The following is a 23,319-nucleotide window of genomic DNA, read 5'->3' on the forward strand; positions in this document are numbered from 1 at the left end:
AGAGGGGTATGTTGGTTTGACATGTTGGAACAATAAGCTTTTTGTTCTGAAAGCTATGTTGAGATGTATGGGACAAGGATGCAATATTTGTTTGAATTTTCATGTAATACTTCTGGTTTCTAACTAGAAATCTCACTAAAATTACTGGAATTTATAGTTTTCCAAATATTAAGATTAGTTTCACTATTGTAAGTTATATTTTGTTGGGTTTTTTTTAATAGAATCATATTCTCAAGTTTCAAAACAGCTAAAAGTCTTTGTTTTTATTCCAGCTCCAGCTTGTTACATATGAGTTGTGGATTTCAGTTTAAATATTCTTTGTTTTAAGGAGCTAACTTTTTGTAAATGAAGAACCTTCCATCCCTTAAAATTGAATTCCAGCTTTGAAGCTCTGAAACACTCTGATACATAGCAGCCATAAGCCATACAGAATTAATTATATTTACTAACCTAAAGTTTTGCTTAAAACTTTAGGTCCCAAACCACAAATGCCCTGTTAAAATATTTTTTTTTTAATTTGGGGTGCTTTTTGAAGTATGCTACAAATGGGTGTTCTTCTGCAAGCTGCTAGAAGTTTATTGATCAGTGCTATATTAAATATTTACTTTTGTTATTTTTTTTGTTTCCATCTTTTGAGAGTTTTAAATGTTGGAAATCTGGCAAATGTGTTTTCTGATTGTTAGAGTGCAGTGCAATATTGAGATGTATTCTAATGTTATGTCAGTCGAACTCTTAACTCAAAAGAGAAGTAGGTACTTCCATATTTACTGTGAGCTTTAATTTTATTTTACAGGACAAGATACAACCAATGCAGGCCAAAAGCAGTCTTCACCTAAACAGCCAATCCAAGTAAAAGGTAAAGAAATACTTAGTCTACTGGAATTTTACTGCTGTTTGTTTGAAAATGACTCATAAAAAATCAAACATGGCAGTATTCCTTCTAATTACTCACTCTTCTGTGTTTGTTTGTAGTTTTCATTTAAGCTGCAGAGTTCATCAGGAAAAGACTGATTTGTTTTCTCATGTGTTGTTGCAGTCTGTCCTCCTTGCATGTTTTTAGTCATGTCCATTCTCCCTCTCAGACTTAATGTGGCTAAGCTGAATCTTCCCCATTCCTTGTTCCAAGTCTTCCTCTGTTCTTTCTTATTACTGAGTTAATCTAATCAGTGTTGCTTCTAAATATATTTTGACCACATGAGCTGCCTAATCTGAGTTCTGTAAAATTCCCATTTGTGTGTAGTAATGTGGTGGGCTTGGCACTAGCTGGACACCAGGTGCCCACCCACGCTGGTCTATCACTCCCCTCCTTAGCTGGATAGAGTAGAGAAAATGTCATGAAAGGCTTATGAGTTGAGATAAGGACAGGAAGAGATCACTCACCAATTACTGTCATGGGCAAAACAGATTGGACTTGGGGAAAATCAGTTATTTTATTGCCACTCAAATCAGACTACAGTACTGAGAAATAAAAACTGAATCTTAAAATACCTTCCTTTAACCCTTCGCTTCTTCCCAGGCTTAATCTTTTCCTGCAGTGATGCAAGGGGATGTCAGTTTTTTTAGATTTATTGTTTCTTAGTGTATGTATGCAGGGAAAAAATGCAAGGTAGATAGGAGAAATTCCTGTGAAATAATTGTGAAGATAGATATATGTTTCAGTAAGAGTCTTCCCTCTTTTAATTAAAGATGTGCAAGGAGAAATGTTTATGTTAAGGATTTTGTCAGTGTCCAGAAAGTGGAATTCTACTCTTAAAATGCTGCTCTGATTTAGAAACTTGACTATCCAAGTATTACTAAGTATTATAAAGGCAGTAACATTTTTAAAGGCTCACTAATCTTAAACGTGCTTTTTAAAGTGTTTTATTTACATCATCTTTTGTTGAGCCTGCCTTTCTTTTGGAAACACCAAACCACACCAAATGTGGTTTCTTTCTCCACATTTACTACAGTTTTATACAGTTATTTGAACTAGGAATGGGATTGTTGGGTTATTGTGCAATATACAATTACAGTACAATATATACAATGTACAATACATGATTTATTTTAGTGAAATTTACCTGTATTTCTGAAAGATGAATTAGTAAGTTTTTGATAAATACATAAGTTGTTTTTAGTAAGGTTAATATGATTTGGGTATATATTTGATTTAAATAAATGATGGGAATTGTTCTTGATTAAAAATTATCAGTCAGTTCTAACCTTAGTAAATGGTGTACTGTTTTTAGGAAATATCTAAAGTTTTTTTCATCACCTTCACTCAGGAGCTTTGTGGGATGAATGTGATTATTCAGGGACTTAAAAAATACTTCAAGTTCAAAGTGGATGATAGAAATCAGATTATTATGATAAATATTGATACCTGTGCTGTTAGTGTGTCAAAGAGAGTCAAGCAATATATTTTGCTATTAAGCATGAAAACATAGAAATAAGACAATGTAGAACTCTGGGAAAAAATTTCTCAAAGCTTTCTTTAAAAGCATTATTTTTCTTTAAGTATCCTGTGACCTAAGGGGTAGCTCTGGACCAGCTATAGAAATCATATCAATCCTGTGATTTGCAAGTTCATGTGTTCTCTAAAGTCTTCTCACCAGTAGAACCTGAGCTTTTTGTTTTAAGTTGTATTCTGTAATGTAAGTTACATTACAGTGTTAGTTAGTTGTGTTATATTCTTCTGAATGTAACTAGTCTTCCAATAAATGTGTTTCTAATGCATGTTAGAGTACAGTGACTTACATTTGAGAATAAGACAAAGCTATGTACATACAGACTAGTGGAAAATAATAGTAGAAAATAAATTTAAAATTCCATTTCTAATTTTTCTGAATATGTGTGGTATTCTTTTCCTTGTACATGAAAATCTGATGTGATAAGAGTACATCTTCCAGACATAAAAAGCATTATAAATAAAGCATGTATGTTTTTAATTGTTAAAAATGCCCAATGTTAAGAGTACTAAATTTGAAAATAATAGTTGAGAAATATTATGTATACAGTCTGTCTCATTTCTCTGTATGCTCTGCAAAGGTCAAAAGTCTTATCTGCAGAAAGTAGAGTTGATTATTGGAAAAAATAGAAATGGAGCAGTCTGTTGCTATTTCAGTTGTTAGACCAAAGGTTTCCAAATGGCAATATTTGAATGAAAAAGCTTTTTTTCAAAGGGTTTCCAAATAGCTATATTCGAATGCTATTTATGTAGCCAAGCACCATCTCTGACATCAAAGTTGAAGTAGCTGACTGTGGCAGTTAGGTTTGAGAACCCTGAACTGCAGCTTAGAAAGTAGCAGTTTTGGAGGTAAATCATTCTACCTTACTCATCTCCACGATGAGGAAGATATCTTTCTCTTCACTGTCGATTTTCTGTATCACTGACACTGTTTTTCAGATTTCCACTAAGTGATATCACAGTATTACACTAGATTGAACTAATTTCTGAAGTTTCTGCTGTAGTTTCTATGAGTGACTTGTGTATCTATTTTTTTTTAAAGTGAAAGCAGTCCTTAAAAAAAGAGAGTATGGACCAAAATACACACAGAATAACTTCATCACTGGAGTCAGAGCAATAAATGAGTTTTGTCTGAAATCCAGGTATGATGGGTTTGAGTTGAAGTTTAAATTCTGAATATTTGTTCATATGTGCATGAGAAGTAATTGTGATTGTAGAGTGATTTTGCACAAATGTTTCTAAATGTTTTTGTGGTGTACATAATTGTAAGTGGCTGAAGCTAGTTCTTGCTTAGTTTTACAGCGGACTGGGAGCTTGCACTTAAAATTCATGTTTCAGTACTTGCTTCTTAAAGTAGTTTATTGTACTTATGAGACCATAAATCTAGTTGGGGGGGAGACACCTCTGTTCCTCCTATTTTTACATAATGGTGTCGATGCCCTAATGTGTAGCTCAGCACAGGAAATTTAATCTGTTTCCCCAAGTAGCTTTGTTATCTTCAGCCTTTTGCAGCTTGTGCTGGGAGTGTAAATTTTGAGTTTAAATTTTCTTGTCACATGACTGCTGATTTCCATTTAGGGAGGCTAATTCATAAAGCCTCTTGTTTAGCATATGTGCACATTATCAGTTGCATACAGATCATTCACTGAATGTTTTATTATTTAGTGTTTTAATTCTTTGTCTTCAGTGCGTAGTATTTTATAGTAGGAAGACATGATTTGGACTTCTGGATGTGAAAACCAGTAGTTTTCGATAGCCTGCTGGAGATCACTTGCTTCATGTTGTCTGTCTGTTCTGCTTGAAGTAGACGATTTGACTTTTTTTGTACAACAGATTAGTAATATCAAAATGGTGGATCATCACCCAGACATAAAAGTCAAATTAGAACAATATGATCCTTTTCTTACACTATAACTCTTTGTCCACTTTCCTTAGTGATTTAGACCAGCTGAGAAAAATTAAACGACGAAGTCCCCATGATGACACTGAGACTTTCACTGTGTACCTGAGATCGGACGTAGAGGCAAAGTAAGAACATTTAAAAAGGATGATCTGAGAGAGAGAGAAAAGAGTTTTAAAAGTCAGGTTTGCAATGTGAAAGGGCAATAATGTTTTCCATTTTCTATCTGAACATATGTTATATCCTGATTATTATAATTACATTGTGTATAAAAAATTCAACAGTATGGTTTTATGCTTGAAAAAAAGTTGCATGAATAGAAACATTTTTAAGATACTTTTACTTCGTGTAGGTCTCTTGAAGTTTGGGGTAGTCCAGAGGCTCTTGCCAGAGAAAGAAAGCGACGTAAAGAGGCAGAGATCAAGTACAGAGAAAGTGAGTATGGAGTTTTCAAATACCTTGAAATGTAGCAAGGAAGTATGATTGTTAGGAATCCACAAGATAGTGTTACATTATTGAAAATATGCAAATTTGTAACTGGCAATTGCTGACTAGGTTTTGTGGCATAATCTTAGAGTAAAATGTTACTATCTATGCAGATACAGTCTGTTACTATCTTGCAATTTATCACCATTTTGATACAAGAAGAACATACATTCAGTGGAGATCTGTAGACATACTCTTGAGGCTTTCAATTTTTAGATGATAATTTTTGCATTTTATCTAATTGAGATTTTTGAGAAGAGTTAAAACTGATCCAAATCTTTACCATGCCACTACTCATTAATTTCTTTTCCTCTGAAAAGAATTCAGCTTGCCTTTGTGTTTCAGAAAGGGAGAAGTACCCCCAAATTTTTTTTATTTTTTTAATTTTTGTGTAATAGTATTTTTGTTATCCTTGCTGGTATTATCAATAACACATCCAGCCAAATCAGTAGTTTGTAATGTATTTGGATCTGTCTAGTCAGTCACACAAAAGGCAATACTGCTTCAAGATGCTTAGTCTAGTTGTGTACCTTGAAATGAGAGGTCAATTTTTTTTGGAACAGTGGTGCCACTAGAACACCCTTCTGTCAAAAAAGGCTAGAACTGCAGACACCTGTTAAGGTATCTATAAGTGTACTGAAAGTGCAGTCAGGAGCCTCAAAATTTGTATTGACCTGAAGAATAATTTTTGGATATAAATAAAATGAATTGGCAGAAGTGTATTTTGAGTTTTTTTTCTCAGTGCATTATCATTTGTTGGTAGAAATGGTAACAATGTTAGGATTATAACAGATTGTATTTGGCATTTTGCATGAGTATATAACAACATGTGTTTTTGATTAACAACATCAAAGGAGGAATTCTTTCATAGATCATCTAGCTCTTATTAGAAGTTGGCTGCTGTTTAAAAAGAAGTAGACTTCAATTCCTGAAGCTACTGGTTACTAGTACATACTCACAATGCAAATTTTGTACTGCAGATCTGTTTAGAAACCAAAGGCTGTTGTGGGAATACAAGGAGTTCTTTGGAAATACTAAGGTAAGGTCACTTTAAAGTGTTTGGCTAGAAAAGTGTAGTGAAATGTATTATGACCCCTTTTGAAGGAAAATTTGTGTAACTGAATATTACTGGAAGATTTTTTTGCACTGTAATATGCCAGATCTATATCTGATTGTTATGCAGTAGTAAATGTTGTGATTACAGCTTGCATGGGTTCCTACTGTGACAGTGTAATCCACCAGTAAGAGAGTTTTTTTTTTTCAGTTGCCTTCTTATCAAAATTGCAGCTGTACTCATAGTTTCAAATATAACCTATTACTATGTGTAGTGAATATGTTGTTAATTTAAGAAACCTAAGTAAGTTTCTTTAAGAAAAAAGACCCTAGAAGATGATTGCTTTTGTCTATGCACTGCTGGCCCTTCCGTTTTGCTGAAGGAGACACACACCCTAGATCCAGGTGCTTGGGTGTACAGAATGATTCCTTAGTGGGCTCTGGGCCTTATGGCTGCAGTGGCCTCTGCTGAAGACTTCATTGGATGTTTATATTTTAATAGCCAACCATTAGTAGAAATACATTAGACCCAACTGCAGTTTGCTGAACATTTAGTAGTAAATTAGTTGCCTTCACGAACTTTTGCAATACAGGGCAGTGCAAAGTTTTTTACTTAATTTGTATGGTAGATGTCTCATGAAATCAAGAATTAGTTATTAAATAATCTGTTATTTCTTTATGTAGCCACGCTCCAGTACAGCAGCTATGTTTTTCAAGGGACCAGGGAAGGTGGTAATGGTAGCTATTTGCATGTAAGTAAAAAAAAAAGAAAAAAGAAAAAAAAAGTTTTGTTTATGCAATAAAAAGTAATTTATTTATATTATCTGGGAAATAGTAACAGTGTGTGTATTTAAGATAAAGATGCCTGTGTCTGTAAGTAAAGTTAATAGATTTGTTTATTGTTGATAGGAGAGAGTTTATGTGAATACATTGATTAATACATAGAGGCCAGGTATTGAATATATCTCTGATGAGAGAAGAGCAATTCCTTTTGGAGTGTATCACCCTATATAGTTTCTTAAAGTAAAAAACAAAATTTAGAAGGATCTGAAGCAGCAGGTATTTAAAGTTGTCCATTTTTCTTGCTCCGTCTTGAGAGGAAGCTTTTCATACATTTTAAAGAATCTTCCATATCACCAACAGAAAAGAATTCACTTTTTTCTGTATACTGTTATTTCTTTTCTAATTGAAAGCTGTCTTCTCAGAATCTGCTGGGTTTGCTTCCTCTAATTTGAAGATAATTTCTGGCACATGTTAACATACGCCACTAGAAGATGTTATTAATAGTTTCTCATAACAATTTATATAGATGCTTAAAAAATGGGCAATAAATGAAAATCATGTCAAAAATATAGAGGAGGATATTATAATTATTTTGGCTGATTTTCTGTGCAATAGTGTTGTAGCAGTTAACCTACTGATTCTGATAATGTTTGAAGTGAGAATGTAGACTTGGACTTTGGTGTTAATAGTTACCTTTGTGCAACATAAGACAATGTTTACTCCAGTAAACCTGTACCTGTAAAAATGTCATCACAATTCACACTCAACATCTTAATGGACAAGTTCCATAGATAATTTTTAGAGTGTAACATAATAACAGCCTTGTCTTTCTGTCTGTTGTCTCACATCTGTATCCTACTGAGGATGAAGTAGGAAATCTTGCACTACAGTATTTGGTGGAGGATGTGTAGGAGGCAAAGGATTGGAAAAATAGAAAAGGAACTTGTAAAGACTTGTATTCTCCCACTGATAGAAAATTATTTGTTCTGAGTAGTGATTTTGATGGTAGTTTTCAGGACGTGTAGCTTATTTGGAACTGCTTAGAAGTTAAAGATTTCTGAAAAATAAATTGTGTATCTTTATCAAGTTTAGCTGAATGGACTTTTTTCACAGTAACCATGCAGAAAATCTCTATGTATTATCTGTTTGCACAACTCTCTAATAATTAAACTGATATTTGAGTTGACCCCTTTCTGGCAGATAACACATGATTTGTACAGCACTTCTGGCTTTGCTGAAAATATTAAACATCAAATATTCTGTTATTTCTTCTCTTTGTTTTCAGAAATGGGTTGAATTTTTTCTTCAAGCTGCTTGCTTGGGTTTACACGGGTTCTGCAAGTATGTTTTCAGAAGCCATACATTCTTTAGCAGACACATGTAACCAGGTGAGTATTTTTTCCATTCTGCTAAGGTTAGTACTTGTAATAAAACTGGGAATAAAGACAGGTACTTACAGTAGTTGAAATGAACTTGAAGAAAAAAATTAGGATGCATCTAAATTTGTATTAATGTAAAAAGGAGAAGTTAAAATGTAGATATTGAAGTTTTTTAGAAACAAGTTGAAAGAGTGGAGTTGCAGCAAGAACTGTACTCAGCTACTTCACGGATCATGAGTGATTCTTGAAACTAAAATGATTTTGGTTAGTATTTTTGTTAAATGTTAACTAGAAGTGCTTTTCTTGTCAGTTACTGTAATACAATGACAGACTTTGTTACTTATTCATCTCTAGGTAGAATAATGATGAGAATTTGAGCATCTGGTTTTCTTTTTTTATTCCTTGATTACCTATCAGCCTGTCACAGCACAAGTAGCCACATACATGGCACGTTTACTTTGAGAAGTGGAGTGGCAGGCTCAGAATTTGACATGTAATATTAATGTGCAGGGATAAAATTAATGTTGCTTTTTCCAGTGTTTTCTATGGTGTACTTGAAGCATATGTTATGAGACCTTGAAATGATATTGCAAGGCTTTGGGGGGAAAAAAATCAACCCTTAAAGAAAGTGTTGAAGGAAAGGCCCCTGCAGCTCATGCAAGAGGAGTCCTTGGGTAGCTTGTAACTCATACAATGCAAGAGTCTTGTGCTCCTCCAAACTTGAGGAATCTATAAGACCTTAGACTGAATATCTTGAAATGTCTATTAACATAGTTTTGGCAAACTTTTTGCTTGAGTTGGACCCAGAATGCTTCTTTGTCCAGAAAGACGAAAAACTCACATTTTGTTTGATGGTTTCACACAACCTTTCAGCTGATCCAGATGTAAAGTGAAGACAGGGGTGCTCCTAATTCAACTGATAAGGCTGGCCTCCCCATGAATTTAAGTATTAAAGTGTGCAATTTTTCACTTGGCCAAGTGTGTCAATGTATAGGTGAACCAGGTTTCATAGTGATATTATATACATTGGAGAGCTATTCTGTATTTTAAATATCAAAGTTGAATGTTCCATTGAAATGGGAAGGGTTTGTTTTGTTTTTCTAAATAATTGAGTGTGTGGTTTTGGGAAAAACACAGAAGAAACCTTGCTTCCTCAAAGCAGCTTGCTGCTGCTAAGTCTAAAGTATCTGCATTTTAATATTTGTTACTTTGTTTCATTATCCATAATCTTAAACAAAACACGTGTTTTGCAAAATTCTGGTCTAGATTTATAACTTCCTGCATCAACAACTTAATACATGCCTAATTAAATATATTCCAGGTGGGCAATTTAGCTAGCAAGAGGTTATTTCTTCCTTCAAAGTATGCTGACAAGTTGCAGTGTAAAGTTACTGCTTTAAATGTTGTCATCACCCTACTACACCACAGTCTCAGTATAGTTTCTCTTCAAGAGGGATTTATTTAAAGAGCTTTGTTCCCTGAGCAACTTCATTCCTTCACACTGAAGCACAGCAACAACACTTGTGATTGCACATAATGTTAATTTTCAGTTGTGATTCTAAAATTATAATTAACAGTAATTATATATACACATGTAATTGCATATATATTATATATGTAAGTATAACTAACAATTTTTTGGGAGTGGTAAATTTAGATGACAAATTTTGAGGATTGTATTCCAACTCTAATAAGATATCAGTAGCGAAGCATATAAGCAGTTCAACAAATTACATCTGCTTTTACCTTTCATGTTCAAGTGATATACAAGGTTTCTAAATGTTTTTTTAACCTCTTGTCTTAAACAGGCATTGCTAGCTTTGGGCATCAGTCAGTCTGCAAGGACGCCTGACCCCAGTCATCCGTAAGCTTTTTGAGTAAATAAAGATTTTGGTAACTATATATAGCAGTAAAATCAGTTCTTTTTTTGTGCATCACCTTGTTGTTTTAATGTGCTGTTTTGTGCCATTTCTGAAACATATTGTTTCTGATTTTACAATAGATAAAATAAGAAAAGGGTTTTCTTTCAAGCACCAGGAGTTGGAGCTTCAATGGCTTGATGCCTGTGTTGGTTTTTTTGTTGTTGTGGTGTTGTGTTTTTTTTTGTTTTTGTTTTTTTTTTTTTTTTTTTTTTTTTGTTTTTGTTTTTTTTTTGTGTGGTATGCTTTTGCTATGTTTTATTTTAATTGCCATTATTTCTCTAAGTTGTTCTGGGCTCTTCTGCCTCTTCCAACTAATAGATCTACTTTTAAAACACTGTTCATGTGAATCAAAGGATTTTTTTAAAAATAAAAATGACTTTTGGTAATTTTTGTCCTCTTTCTTTTTTCAACAAAGTGTTTTTATGCAAGCTAGTTACTTGTACTATAAGGAGTTGTGTTTGACATAAAAAGCTCTTTGTATCTGGTAATAAGAATATTACTTGATATGTTCTTACAAGTTCATGAAAGTTAAAAGTTTTACTCTCCTTTATATTTTCTCAGTGTTGAGGTGTTTTACTCTTTGTATGTTTGGACAAGTCACTCATTCTTTAAGTACTAGCTCAAAAATACATGTAATTTATGGGATTAGTTACACTTTTTTTATTAACAGCATCATTAAAATTTGAAAAATTTAAATCTTAAATTTGTGCAAATATTCATCATATCTCGTTTTTCCCTCTCACTCTTTTCCCTTTTTCCTCAATATAGACAAAATGCTTGATGTCCTTACATGTATTAGATATCCTTTTTCAAGTAGTTTTTTGTTTTCCTGTTGGATTAGATTGGATTTAGCAGCTTTGTCTTAAATAAATGCCAAATCATGTGATGATAATTTAAGACATGTAAAAATTAATGGCAAACTTTGAGATATGTTTGTAGAGATGTAGAATCTTATATTCCTGAAATAATTTTCTTTTCTTTCCTCTAGGTATGGTTTCACAAATATGCGCTATATTGCCTCCCTGATCAGTGGAGTAGGCATTTTCATGATGGGTGCAGGACTTTCTTGGTATCATGGGATCATAGGTTTACTCCACCCTCATCCTGTAGAATCTCTTCTCTGGGTAAGCTAATCTTGTTTGGTGTTGTATTTAACACCAGTGACTTAATAAAAAAATCATGGCATAGTCTGAAACTTACTTCCTGAGTCGGTTTGAGTCCCAGCACAATTAACTCAAACCATTCTTAATGAAAATGTGTTTTAAGAAAAAAAAAAATCTTGAAACTATAGTTGATCCTGCAGCAAAATGAGCTGTTCTCTAAACCCTGCGTCTTCCTTTCATATCTCCCCTTCAAGAGGTCCTGCTTTCCTTTGGAATATATTGCATGATCCAATTATTATTGGTTTCCTTCTGTTTAGGGACAATTACATGACACTGTGGGTAATGTGGTTCTGGAACGCTACATTTGGATAGCCTGTGGTGAAGAGATCTGTAGAAATATGCATATAATATAATATCATATCTCATTCTTGTTTTTTCCATACAGGCATACTGCATTTTAGCAGGATCATTGGTATCAGAAGGAGGTATGCAGCTTGAAGTTTCTATTTAAGTATTTGTAATCTCTTAAAATTACAATGTCATTAATTACAGTAATAATTGATCTTTGCTTACACAGTGAAGTTTTGAGCTCTGTTGCAAATACTTGTAAACAAACAAAAAGAACCATGTGAAAACTCTTCTTTTTGATATATGTCTATATAATAAGAAGTTGAAGAACACAAAATTTGGAAAGTAGACATGGATTGCCTTTTCAGTATTAAACGATCAATGAATAAACGGTTCTGATTTGTATGAGAGACATACTTGTAGAAAAAATAGTAACTGTACTTTATTCGAAGTACCAACAATCAGAGCTTTCTTGATGATCTGTTGCTGTGATATTATAACAAAAAGCTCCTCTTTTCAAAATGGAAACAAGTCCTTTTGCCTCTAGCAATTTTCAGTAACAACTTTGTTGTTTCAGCCACCCTGCTTGTTGCTATAAATGAAATTCGGAGGAGTGCTCGAGCCAAGGGTCTTTCATTTTATCAATATGGTATGTATCATTATAGCAGTAAGATATGTGGTGTTATTGAAAACACAATCTCTTCACTAGTATTTCCATAATGATAGAAACAATTTTCTGTTTTCCTTTTTACTTTTCCCTTTATTGATCTGTTTTCTATTCTACTAAAAAATAACATTTTACAAATTAGGTGAGAACTGTTGATTTAAGAATGCTATTAAACACTTGGCTAAGTGCATGTATTTTTCAGAATAAATGCCCCTTTTAATTTTTCTAACATTTTTGGGAAGCTTCCATATTTGGGCTTGTTCTGTGTATGTATAAATGCTTTTGGAAGTGTCAGTATATGCAAAAATTTAGTTTACAGCTATATAATTGCATAAATTGTTCTTTTAAATTGCTGTTGTTAGTACAGTTTAAGTACTATGAGTAACATAGTAAAGCTAAATTTTCAGAGCAATGTAACTTTTTTCTGTTGTGTGTGCAGTTGTGCAGAGTCGTGATCCCAGTACCAATGTGGTGTTACTGGAGGATGCTGCAGCAGTCCTGAGCGTGGCTGTAGCTGCGACCTGTATGGGACTGACTTCTTTAACAGGTAAAATTCTGCACAGAGGCAAGCAGAATGTGGATTTTTTTCCCATGCATGATATAGACACAGATCATTTAGTTTATATTGTTTGACTTAAATATGTCTCTGCTCTTCATTTCTGGTACTTGTACTCTGTAAGCAGATTTTGGAGCTGTTTTGTCATACAAACTAAGTTATTTTTTACTTAAGGTAAGATGATCTGTATGCCAAGTGGTTCAAAGTGCATCTTTGCTGCATAGTCAAATTTTCTAAAGAGGGATGATTACTTATTCATCCCTTTTTAAGTATTGATTTTTAAAAGAGAATAAATATTGGAATTCTGTTTCTTGTGGCTTCTAATGACTTAATTGCAAGTTTCACTTTTTATATCAAAGGAATTTTAAAATTTCATTTCTAGTTTCCTTCATCAACTTAAAAAAGCAGTATTATTTCTATAGATCTGAACATGAATAAGTGTTTGAAACTGATTAAGTACTATATTCCAGAAATGTTAAATACTTGCAAATTTTTGAGTTATTGGTAAAAGACCACTGGATTTTGTGCTGCCACCTATGTTTCAGTGTATGTGATTTTGTGCATAAATTTATATTTACTAATATAAAAACACATACAGACAAGAGTTAACTCATGTGTTGGTCCTGCAGGAGACAGAAGTGGTCAAGGGGCAGGAGAAACTTAAGGCTTTGTTTTATGATAAATTGTTTTGTTCCAGCTTCATCATGTTCCTCAGTAAATGTCCACTGAATTAAGAAAAGAAAAAAGTAAAATAAATGACAAACTAAAAAAAAACACACCGACCAAAAAAATCTCACTAAAAAGCAAAACCCATAAAACTCCTCAAAACTGAACTCTTTTCAGTGTGAAATTAGAATTCTCTGCTATGTTTTAGAAATACTCTGTGAAACTAATTTGCTATATCTTGTTTAGGAAACCCCTATTATGACAGTGTGGGGTCTTTGGGTGTTGGAACTTTGTTGGGAACTGTGTCAGCATTTCTGATCTACACTAACACTGAAGCCCTCCTGGGACGATCCATTGAGCCTGAACAACTGCAGCGGCTCACCGAGCTACTGGAGAGTGATCCTGTAGTGAGGTAAGAACCTCTACAGCTCAGTCTCTACTATAAACAACAAAAAACAAGAAAACAAAATTTAATGAGAGAAATCTGGTAAGATTATTTTTAGTGTGCAATCTTCTGTATAGGGATTCTAGAGTCTTTATTATTGCTTATTATTTCTGTGCTAAAACTTTTAGTAAAAGAATACTTGTACCTCTGGGGTGTTCAACAGCTAAAATAGCATTGCAGATACATTCTGTCACATTAATTACAGGAATTGACAATGATCTAATGAGAAAGCCATCACAAACTAAAACTGTTTTCAAATTCATGAAATGCAAGCACTTAAATGATACTATTATGTTGCTTGAATAGTTTATTAGCACCTAAATATTTAAATGCTGTTACTGTTAATATTCAGTGTGTGGAATTCTGTAGAAGTTGGCAGGACATGCTGCAGTAGTATATGATGCAATGGATTCTTCTTGTTACATGCTTATAAATTAACTCATTGCTAATTTCTCCTTTTTAACAAGTCAGCAATTTGTAGTAAACTTATGGCTCATTGTAATTATAAATCTTGCTTAAATGCTTTTCAATGAGCTATTTTAGCTTTACCGTATTAACCTTGATTTAGAAGCAAACTTCTTTTTGTTTTCTTTTAGATCTTTATTTCGGAACATATTTCTGTGTAAATCAGCTGAAGTATTGTAGTGCTTTTTTTAAATTTGTATTATTTTTTTAGCTGTGGAGGGAAAAACCCCAAGCCCATTAGTTAATAATACCAGAGTACTTGAAAGAAACGAAGTGGTGGCATCATTGCAGTTCCAAGCAAGAAGTCTGGATGACATGCCCTTCATTCCAGAAACTAAACAAGAATCCAATTTGGAATAGAATTCTGTTAGAGTTTTCACATGTCAGTAAATTACGTATTTGTAGTGGCCCTGGATTAGTCTGAATGGTGAAGGAGGTGCCAACAGTGCTGTGTTAGATTAGGTGAGTTCACATGACTTCTGTAGCTCTTTTTTCCTAAGTGCACAGGTGGCTTTTGCTTGTCTTAGGATGAAATAATAAAATTTCTCCTAGGTCAAGTACTATTTAATATTGTAGTCCATTTTGTAGGTTGCTCTAACTTCTCAAAAGAGCAGACTTAGTTTGTGTTCTTCTTACTGTAAAGAATTTTTTTTAAAACAAGAAGTACCTTAACTTTAAAAAAAAAGCATGAATAATAAAAGAAATAAAGACTTGCAAGAAACTGCATATTTTTATTTTTTTGATGTTAGAAGCTGAAACATGTTTAGGTGCTTATCATACTCTCTGTATGCACTTTGCCTTCAATTATCTCTTTCTTAGATCCATTATGTTACCAGCTTTGATTCCTTTCAGTGCCCAGTTTGTCTTTGATCAAGTTCTTACAACAAGCCTGCTGTCTCTAGCTTGAGTAATGTACATCTTCTAAGATGACACCTGGTCTTAATCTCAGTTCTCTGCAATGTAAACTTGTATTACCCTTGCTTGTTACTAGGTATAGGTAGGTATGATTTGGAGAAAAAGCTGGAAAAAAGCCAAACCAAAGACTGAAATAAGGAAAAAAAATTATAGCAGCTGAAATGAGGAAGCCTTTTAACATTAAGTATTTCTTCAAAGGCCTATGTGTATATTTTCTTCAATATAAGCTGCGGACTTCTAGGAGTGTCAGCATTTTCTTGAACATTCAAACTCTCACATTTTCTTAAATGGACATGTGTATGTCATGGTTTGGCGCTGGCCCAATGCCAGTGCCCCCATGAAAACCCATCTTCCCTGGTGTCTGCTGTGAGATGTGATCAGAGACAGAGCAAAGCAGGCCTCCACTTGCAAACAAGGAAAAAAAACCTTTATTATCACACAATTACAATAAAATGAACACACAGAGCAGAATGGAAAACCTTTTAAACATTTCTCCTCCCCCCACTCAATTCTCACAGAATAACACAAAACCTTAGATCTTAATCCAGTCCATCACCCTTCAGATAATCAACTCAGTCCATCTCCACCCTTCCGACAATCACTTCTCATTTCATCAAGGAGAGAAGGAGCCCTCCTTGTGCCACCACATGTAAATCCCCGTCACTCAGCAACTACACGTCGTGACTTCTTCCTTCCATGTTCAGTGCTCTCACCACTGCACATGGACCAGAGCTGCTTTTAGGGTTTCCCCTTTCAAGGATGCCTTGCCCAGTTCCAGAAGAGAACGACAGTCTCTCACCTTTTCGGGACACCAGTCCCCCCCAATATTTCACCCCCTGGGGCCGAGGGGTCTCACCATCACTTCATCACCTGTCGTCTCCGCTCACATCACTCCTTTGGCGCAGCCTCCCCCTAAAATGCAGTCTCTGTATTACAGGAAAGGTTCTATCCATGGCTATACAAGAAAAGTCCAGCCAAAAGCCACTCCATCATCTCCTCCACCTAGGATTTCCTCAACTTCTCCCAGTCCTTCTTCACTTGCACAACTCTGCATCACACTTGCGCATTCCTTCTTATCCGTTTCTCTCCTCCCTCAGCTCCCGGAGGATCAGCATTTGCAAGGTTTTCCATCGTCTCACAGAAGGGTTAAAATCACAGTCTCTGCTTATTCCGAACTCCCACACTCCCGGGCACTCTTCCCTTGTCGGCCCCCCCTTCTCTTCCTCGGCCAGGCCAGTGCTTATCAAATTCAAGATAGCACTGGCATCTCTCTCTTTCTCTCTCTCTCCTGAGGAAGTGGGGGGCTGCCCGCTGCCTCTCTGAGTTCCTCCACCCTTCCGTCTCTGTGGGGAACTCACTCTTATCCAAGCCATCACCTCCCGTCCTCTCTCCCCAAGGCTCCGGCCCACCTCCCTCGGCCGCATGGCTTTTCCCCTCCCCCACCCAGCCCGGAGCTGGGCAGGGGAGGTCCGACTCCTCCATCCACCGGAACCAAGAAGGACGATCCCCTGGGAGCTCCTCGCTTTAACCCCTGTGTTCTCAGAGGCGGATCCATATCCTCAATGGTCAAACCAGGTGCCAATATCCACATCTGGGCACCTATTGGTTTGACCACTACCACCTCCCAAAAACTCATTTCCTCTCAAACCACGACAGTGTAGTACATATGTCCATTTAAGAAAATACATATCTTACATGATCTTACATATCCTTCTGAAACCAAATGTAAAAGAAAAAGCTCCTGATTACTGGCCTGCTTCTAATAGTGACTCATATTTGCTTTTTTATTTCAACCTTTTAGGGCTTTCAGTTCTCAATGCAATGCTTTTTGCAGTTGCTGCCCCAGAATATTCCTCCCTTATTCTTTCAGGCATGGTTTGCAATGTTTATTTTCAGGTGTGTTTTGCCAAATCAGAAGGTGGTCTACTCATTCAGTATTCATCAGAAAGTATTTTAGATCCAAATGGACAAAAGGATCCAGGGGCTCTGATATCAGCCCCTGTTAGCACCACACTTAAGTTGCTGTTCCAGCAGTAGCTTGCCTGAACGTTGTGATCCACTGCTAATTATGAAGTATTTGATTATCAGACAATACTATCTGCTGTCCTACTAAAATAAGTCTCTCTGGTGGTGATATTTTTTCAACTAAATCTTGATACTTTATTTTTTTATAACAGGATTGCTTGGCAAGACCTACATTCCCTAAAATCTTAATGACTGGAATTAGTGTTCTTAATATAGAATTCTTCTCTCCACCTTTCTAACTATTTTTCCTTCAGTTGTCAGGTGAAGCTGTCGTCACTTAAATGGGTGGACTTATTTACTCTTCTTAAATTTTGGCACAGTGTTGTTAATCTGGTTTTTGTTTTAATTCTCATTAGTATTGCAAGTTGAAAAATTAATTTGCCTTCACAGTTATTCTTGGTTCTTTTAACTCTTGAATATAAGTTGTGGAACCTGTTGGATTAGAAGCATTTTCTTTCATTTAAATATCCAGTATGCTTCTCTGCTCTAAGTAGAGAAATGCTTTGTTGTACTACTATAATCTTGCTTTTTTAGATCAAGAAGACAATTACTGCATGTTTTTTCCTATTCTGTTTCATCAGTAACAATTTTCCATTTCTGTCTAGTAGCAGGCTTGTTTCCATGCTATCCTTTGGTTTTGATATACTTAAAAAAAGTTGGTTTGTATCACACTCTGTGACTTTTTCTTCTGCTTCTCCTTTCAGCTTGTTTGACTTTATAATTTCCTCTTTCTTTTCATTTTTCTTAGTAATTTCTAGTTGTGTCCCATATTTAACTCATGATTCTGAGTACGCTTTCAGAGTTGTTCTCAGCTGGAAAATGATTTGATTTTTTTTGCTATACAAACATTCAATTCTTAACTCTCATTGACACCTTTGGTGCATAAATCATTCTTGTGTTCAGCTTAACTGAACTGTGGGAGATTAGCCTTTCATAACTGTGAAATAAGATATGTGATGTGGTACAGACTCTGTCCTGATTCTGTTCTTATGGAATTTAATCACAGATTCCTAGACATAAGCTATTTTTAGTGACAGTTTCATCTTTAATTTTACTTCATTGTAACAGCTGTTGTGTAGTTGTGCTTCTGTTGTGCTGGAAAATCTGTCATTCTGGTTTGAACAAAAATCAAAAATATTACAACCAATTGCTCAAAACCAGTAACTTGATGTTCTCTGACAAATTTTTCATTAATTTGAAACTTGCTCTTTTCCCTAGTTAGAATTGATGGTGTCTACTAACCATCCAGAAGCTTCCATGAGCAACCTTTGTAGCTTAAGATTTAGCATACGCATTTGTATTTTTGAATGATTAGTGATTTTTTTTCCACCTAACTCACTGTCTTATCTTTCCTGGGCAGATTATATGCACTAAGGTAGACTGTTTTCCTTCATATTTATGGAATATGCATAATTTCACTGAATTTTATCAGGCTGTTGCTTAATGAGAATCTCAAATACCAATGTTGATATGTCTTCAACATTTTTGAATCACATAGCTCCAAATTCTCTTTATTAACCACATCTGTTATGTTAAGTACCCTCTTTGGGATGAGGTAGTTTGATACAATCTAGTTTGCTCCAATTAATACTGTTTTGACTTGGTAACTTCCCACAGAATAGTGTTGTGAATTGGAATGGAGCTGGAAAGTCTTTATTGCTACCAGTAAGCTGATAGTTCTTTTAATCTGCTTAAATATTTACTAAGATGTATTTTTTGGTGTCTCTATGTTTAGTCCATGTTCTGTTTCTTTTTTAGTATGCTTACCTCTCCTCCACCCTGAGTATTACAAGAAATAACCTTGTAAAAATTTCCTGTGATTGTTCATCTTAAAGTTTCTGTCTCCTGTTTTATTTTGGCTGTTCATTCTAACAGGCTCTTTCCAGCATACATGCCTTCTGCTTTCTTCCTGCACTGCCTGTGAAGTTATTTCTGATTTATAAACATTCAGATGCAAAGAAGCATTTCTAGTTTGGAACAGTAAATTTGCTTAAGACAAAGGGCATGCTAAATTTACAGATTCTGTGACATTGCACGATTTAGCAAAATTAATGGAGGTAAAGTTTGGTACTTTCCATCAAGTGAGCTGCATTGCTGAATCTAATTTTTGTGTTAGAATTTACGAAATAGTCAAGGATGCATTTTTCTGTTAATAAAACTAAAAGTCTTTTGAAATCTTTTATACTCTGAAAATGTCAGAAGCAAGAATTTTAAAAATGTGAACCTTTTGTGATTTGTGTCCTGTGTTTTAGTCTCAACTTATTTTTTCTGACCTTGATGGGAAAATATGAAAACTTGCTCTGCAGTGGAAATTTAAAATTTTCTTGGCTTTGAAGATAAACTGAGTTTTTGTTACTACAATTAGGAAAAAATCGAGTATTTAATTTTGTGTTTATTTCACTCTTGAAATTTATCACAGTATGTCTTGGTCTTCTTATCCCAGAAAAATTAAGAGCTTGTTAACTGTTTACTACCTATATTCACATATTAGAATTTGTCCAACAAGCTGGAACAAAACTCTGTCACAGAAACCCAGATTTTTTAAAGGACCAAAATATAAGCATTAGAGCTTTAATGTTCTAGTGTTTATTAGGAACCTTTAAACAAATATAGATTTTTCAGCATCTAAAAACAGATGTATCTTGATAAGCAGTGATTAATAGTTCTGAAGGATCAAAAATGAGTTCCAACACAATGTCCATAACTTTTTCTTACATCAAATGTATTTTTGAAAACTCCAAAAGATCATGCCTTTACCAGCTTTAGGAAAGGACACTTCTATAATTGCAATGTGTCCTTTCATTAATTCACAGCAGGTTATTGTTCCTTTCCTCAGAATTGAGGGTACTTAAAGACTGTTAAATAGTGTCATGTATATGCACAAAAAAAAAAATTCTCTGCAGTGGAAAATAAGTTGGGCCTAAACTTTTAACACAGAATGGGGAAATTCTCACATTTTTATTTGTGGCATTTTTTTAATATACTGTTAGTCTAGTTCTAAATTTGTGATGCTTCTAGTTGTCTGTCTTCTATTGCAGTGATTTATAGATATGTTGGTGTTGCAGAAACCTGTGGAAGTGGTATAACCAGTTCAACATAAATCAGTATTTAATAGAAGTGTGAATGGGCAAAAATGATGTTATTTTGTCAAAGACTGACCTTTTAAAATTACAGGATCATTTTGTGGTGACAGTATTGTTAACATGAGAAGTCAAGCTAGCTAGTGGTTTGTTGTAGGTTGTTTTACATTGTCTTAAAAATGCATGTGTTTCAGAGCAATTCATGATGTTAAAGCAATGCATGTGTTTCAGAGCAATTCATGATGTTAAAGCCACAGACATGGGAATGAGCAAAGTGAGATTCAAGGCAGAAGTAGACTTTGATGGACGTGTTGTTACTCGGTCTTACCTGGAAAAACAAGATATTGAACAGCTGCTACAAGTATGTAGAAAAAATTGCTTTTGTAACCCCCAATATTTGATACTTACTTTCCAATTTCAAGTACCTCGAAACCCAAGACTTGCAAGTAGATGAGATACATTTCACTTCTTCTTTTGAAGGTTTGGGGATGTTCTTACTTTATGTTAGCATTTTAAATGTACTTAGAGAGAACTGTATTATGTGCTGCTGAAAAAGACCTACTTTTGGCCTGAGAAGGAGGAAGGCATATTTTTTTTTAACTCATTACCCTTGAGATTGGTTCAGGTGGTCAGAGCCAAGTGCTAATAATGCCAAGGTTGTTCATTTGCTCCCTGCACTGGCCATTCATATAAGTGTTTGAGTCAATAACCCTTTTGTGTCTCTTCCACTCTGAAGATTCTATGATTCTGTGATTGTTTTAGTAGAAAATACAGATTTGTAAAAAAAAAAAAAATTGATGAGAACATAATTATTCCAATACATTTATTGAATTACAAGATCTGCTGTTAAAACTAGAAGCTTGTCACCTGCAAATAGGCATCTGTTTTGGCCATTTGCCCTGGGTGTTGGTGATGCAGTGCTGAACAGGTCTAGCTGTTCAGACTCAGTGTGAATATGGATTGTTTGCATCACAGGATTTAGCATTTCGATGATGTTTAAGAATTAACCATCTTCAGTAAGTGCCAGTCTCTGATTTCAGTATAGTTCAGTATAGCTTTCTTAAGCCCTCTTTACAAGACAGAACTATTCTCTGCTGTATTCTATATGGCAGAATTATGAAATATGAAGAAAATCATTATTTATCTAAATTAAAAGGAGAGTTTTGAGTGAGTAAAATGTTTTGACAAGACAATGTTTTTGTTTTCACTGGTACCTTTCTTATATACATTTGTTTGTTTACAAAATTTCTTTTCTACCCTTTCAAAATGAAATACAGATATCTGCATTTTGTCTGTCCATTAAGCATGATTTAGAAGTTACGTTTAGTTCTAAATTTTACATTGCAGTTTTAAAAATTATTAGTCAGTATCCCAGTTCTAAAAAATGTTGATGTCAAAATAAGAATTAGATATGTGTATGTATAGTGCAATATCTGATGTGTTCATCTACTGTATTTCAATTTAATACATTTTTTGAGAGGAAGAGTGCTATCAGCTTTGAAACACTGCAGTTTTGCCTGGTTTTATATTGCCAGTTGCTTTGCTGTTGCAGTTTTTAGTACACTAGTCTTCTTTTCATGGCTTTGTTAGCTTTTATTCTTTACCTGCTATTCCCTTTGGCAACTGCATTCAACCTCCACTAGTTCTTAAAATACTTTGAGTATTGTTGGGAAAGATTTTCTTGATTGATTCTAGATTGGCAACTGTTTCTTACACAGGCCATTGTTGTTACATGTAGTAACCTCACGTCAGCTATAAAAATGTGGTGGAAGGATAGCTCTTTCAGTAGGCTTCAGCCATCTGAAGTCAAAGGCAGACAGTGTGCTTGCCTTTTGACCTATACTTTTTCAAATAAGCAGCTCAACTAGCACAGCTGTCAATGTTATTCTTTCTATAGTTGTGAAATATTTGTTGAAATGCTGTCATTTAGATTACCTTTGTTTTTTTTCTTGTTAGACTTGCTGTGATTGTAGCCATGGGTTATTGTGGTTGAGATATGTTTTAAGCTTGCTCAATTACCTTATTCCTCTTCAGTTTTAGAGTAGTGAGAAGGGAAAAGAAGTTGCTGTCATGCACTTATATGCACAAGAAGAATTAGTTATTTCGTAGTTTCTGTCTTTTTGCAATAACCTATTTATCCTAAACATACTTCAGCTGAGATAAGCTACAGGACAAATGGCTTCCAGACAGGTTGGTGTGAGACCTCCAAGGAAAGCTCATGGCTTTAAACTGAAAGGTGATAGACATAAAGTAGATATAAGAAAAAATTCTTTACTGTGATAGCCAGGGTGGTGAGACAGTGGAACAGGTTGCCTAGAGAAGTTGTGGATGCCCCATCTCTGGAGGTGTTTAGGACTGGATTGGATAGGGCCCCGAGTAACTAGAATCTTTAAGTAACTAGAATCTTTTAAGTAACTAGAATCTTTAAGTAACTAGAATCTTTAACCATTTAACCAGAATGGTTTCTGACCCAAACCATTGTATGATTCTATGGCAATACTGTAGTACCTGCTTTGGTGCTGCTGAAGTCTGTGTTTTTTTGGAGGGTGGAGTTTAACATCCTGTCTTCCTTAATCTCATTCCTTCCCGTTTTTATGTTGTTGGTCTCTTAGCCTGACTTCCTGTCGACTGTCTCCAAGTTTCTGATATTATGGAGGAGTCATTTACAGCAGTATGTCATAATCCTTGTGGACTTTGAGATGGGTTGGTAAGGTAATGCCCAGAGAAGACAGTGTAATGGAATGGCAGGAATGTAGAAAATGGAGAAGGAATACAAGGGGGTACCCTGCTCTGCCTTGCTGTGAGGAATACCTCAGAAACTTCTAGAAAATGAAGGAAATTCTCGAAACTTATTTGGAAACTTAAGGAGGAAATCAATTGAAGATAGAAGAAGGTTTTGTATTAAATGCAGGTGTAATGACAGAGCCAGCTGTTTTCATCAAATAGATGCTACTCTTCTGTGTCTTTGAGACACAAGAACATATGATGTTTTGAGAGTAAATGGCAAAAGCTGAAGTGTTTTGTTTAGGGTTTTTTTACCTCCCTGTTGAAATATGTCAAGACCCTCTGGAGTGTTATTC

General features: G+C 34.8%; 1 protein-coding gene across 2 annotated transcripts in view; it reads left to right on the forward strand.

Annotated features, from left to right (window-relative positions):
• Nucleotides 1-23,319, forward strand: part of SLC30A9 (solute carrier family 30 member 9) — a 35,055-nt gene that overhangs the window by 3,771 nt on the left and 7,965 nt on the right. For both annotated transcript variants that reach the window (XM_038134437.1, XM_038134439.1), the window contains 14 exons: nucleotides 794-856; nucleotides 3,489-3,588; nucleotides 4,382-4,474; nucleotides 4,699-4,781; nucleotides 5,813-5,871; nucleotides 6,570-6,637; nucleotides 7,954-8,056; nucleotides 9,856-9,911; nucleotides 10,958-11,093; nucleotides 11,518-11,557; nucleotides 11,998-12,069; nucleotides 12,527-12,634; nucleotides 13,556-13,721; nucleotides 20,471-20,600. In XM_038134437.1, the coding sequence (XP_037990365.1) occupies nucleotides 794-856; nucleotides 3,489-3,588; nucleotides 4,382-4,474; nucleotides 4,699-4,781; nucleotides 5,813-5,871; nucleotides 6,570-6,637; nucleotides 7,954-8,056; nucleotides 9,856-9,911; nucleotides 10,958-11,093; nucleotides 11,518-11,557; nucleotides 11,998-12,069; nucleotides 12,527-12,634; nucleotides 13,556-13,721; nucleotides 20,471-20,600 (1,277 nt within the window). The remainder of the gene's footprint in view (nucleotides 1-793; nucleotides 857-3,488; nucleotides 3,589-4,381; nucleotides 4,475-4,698; nucleotides 4,782-5,812; nucleotides 5,872-6,569; nucleotides 6,638-7,953; nucleotides 8,057-9,855; nucleotides 9,912-10,957; nucleotides 11,094-11,517; nucleotides 11,558-11,997; nucleotides 12,070-12,526; nucleotides 12,635-13,555; nucleotides 13,722-20,470; nucleotides 20,601-23,319) is intronic.

Source organism: Motacilla alba, chromosome 4 (genome assembly GCF_015832195.1).
Source record: "Motacilla alba alba isolate MOTALB_02 chromosome 4, Motacilla_alba_V1.0_pri, whole genome shotgun sequence".
In the NCBI taxonomy this organism is placed as follows: Eukaryota; Metazoa; Chordata; class Aves; order Passeriformes; family Motacillidae; genus Motacilla; species Motacilla alba.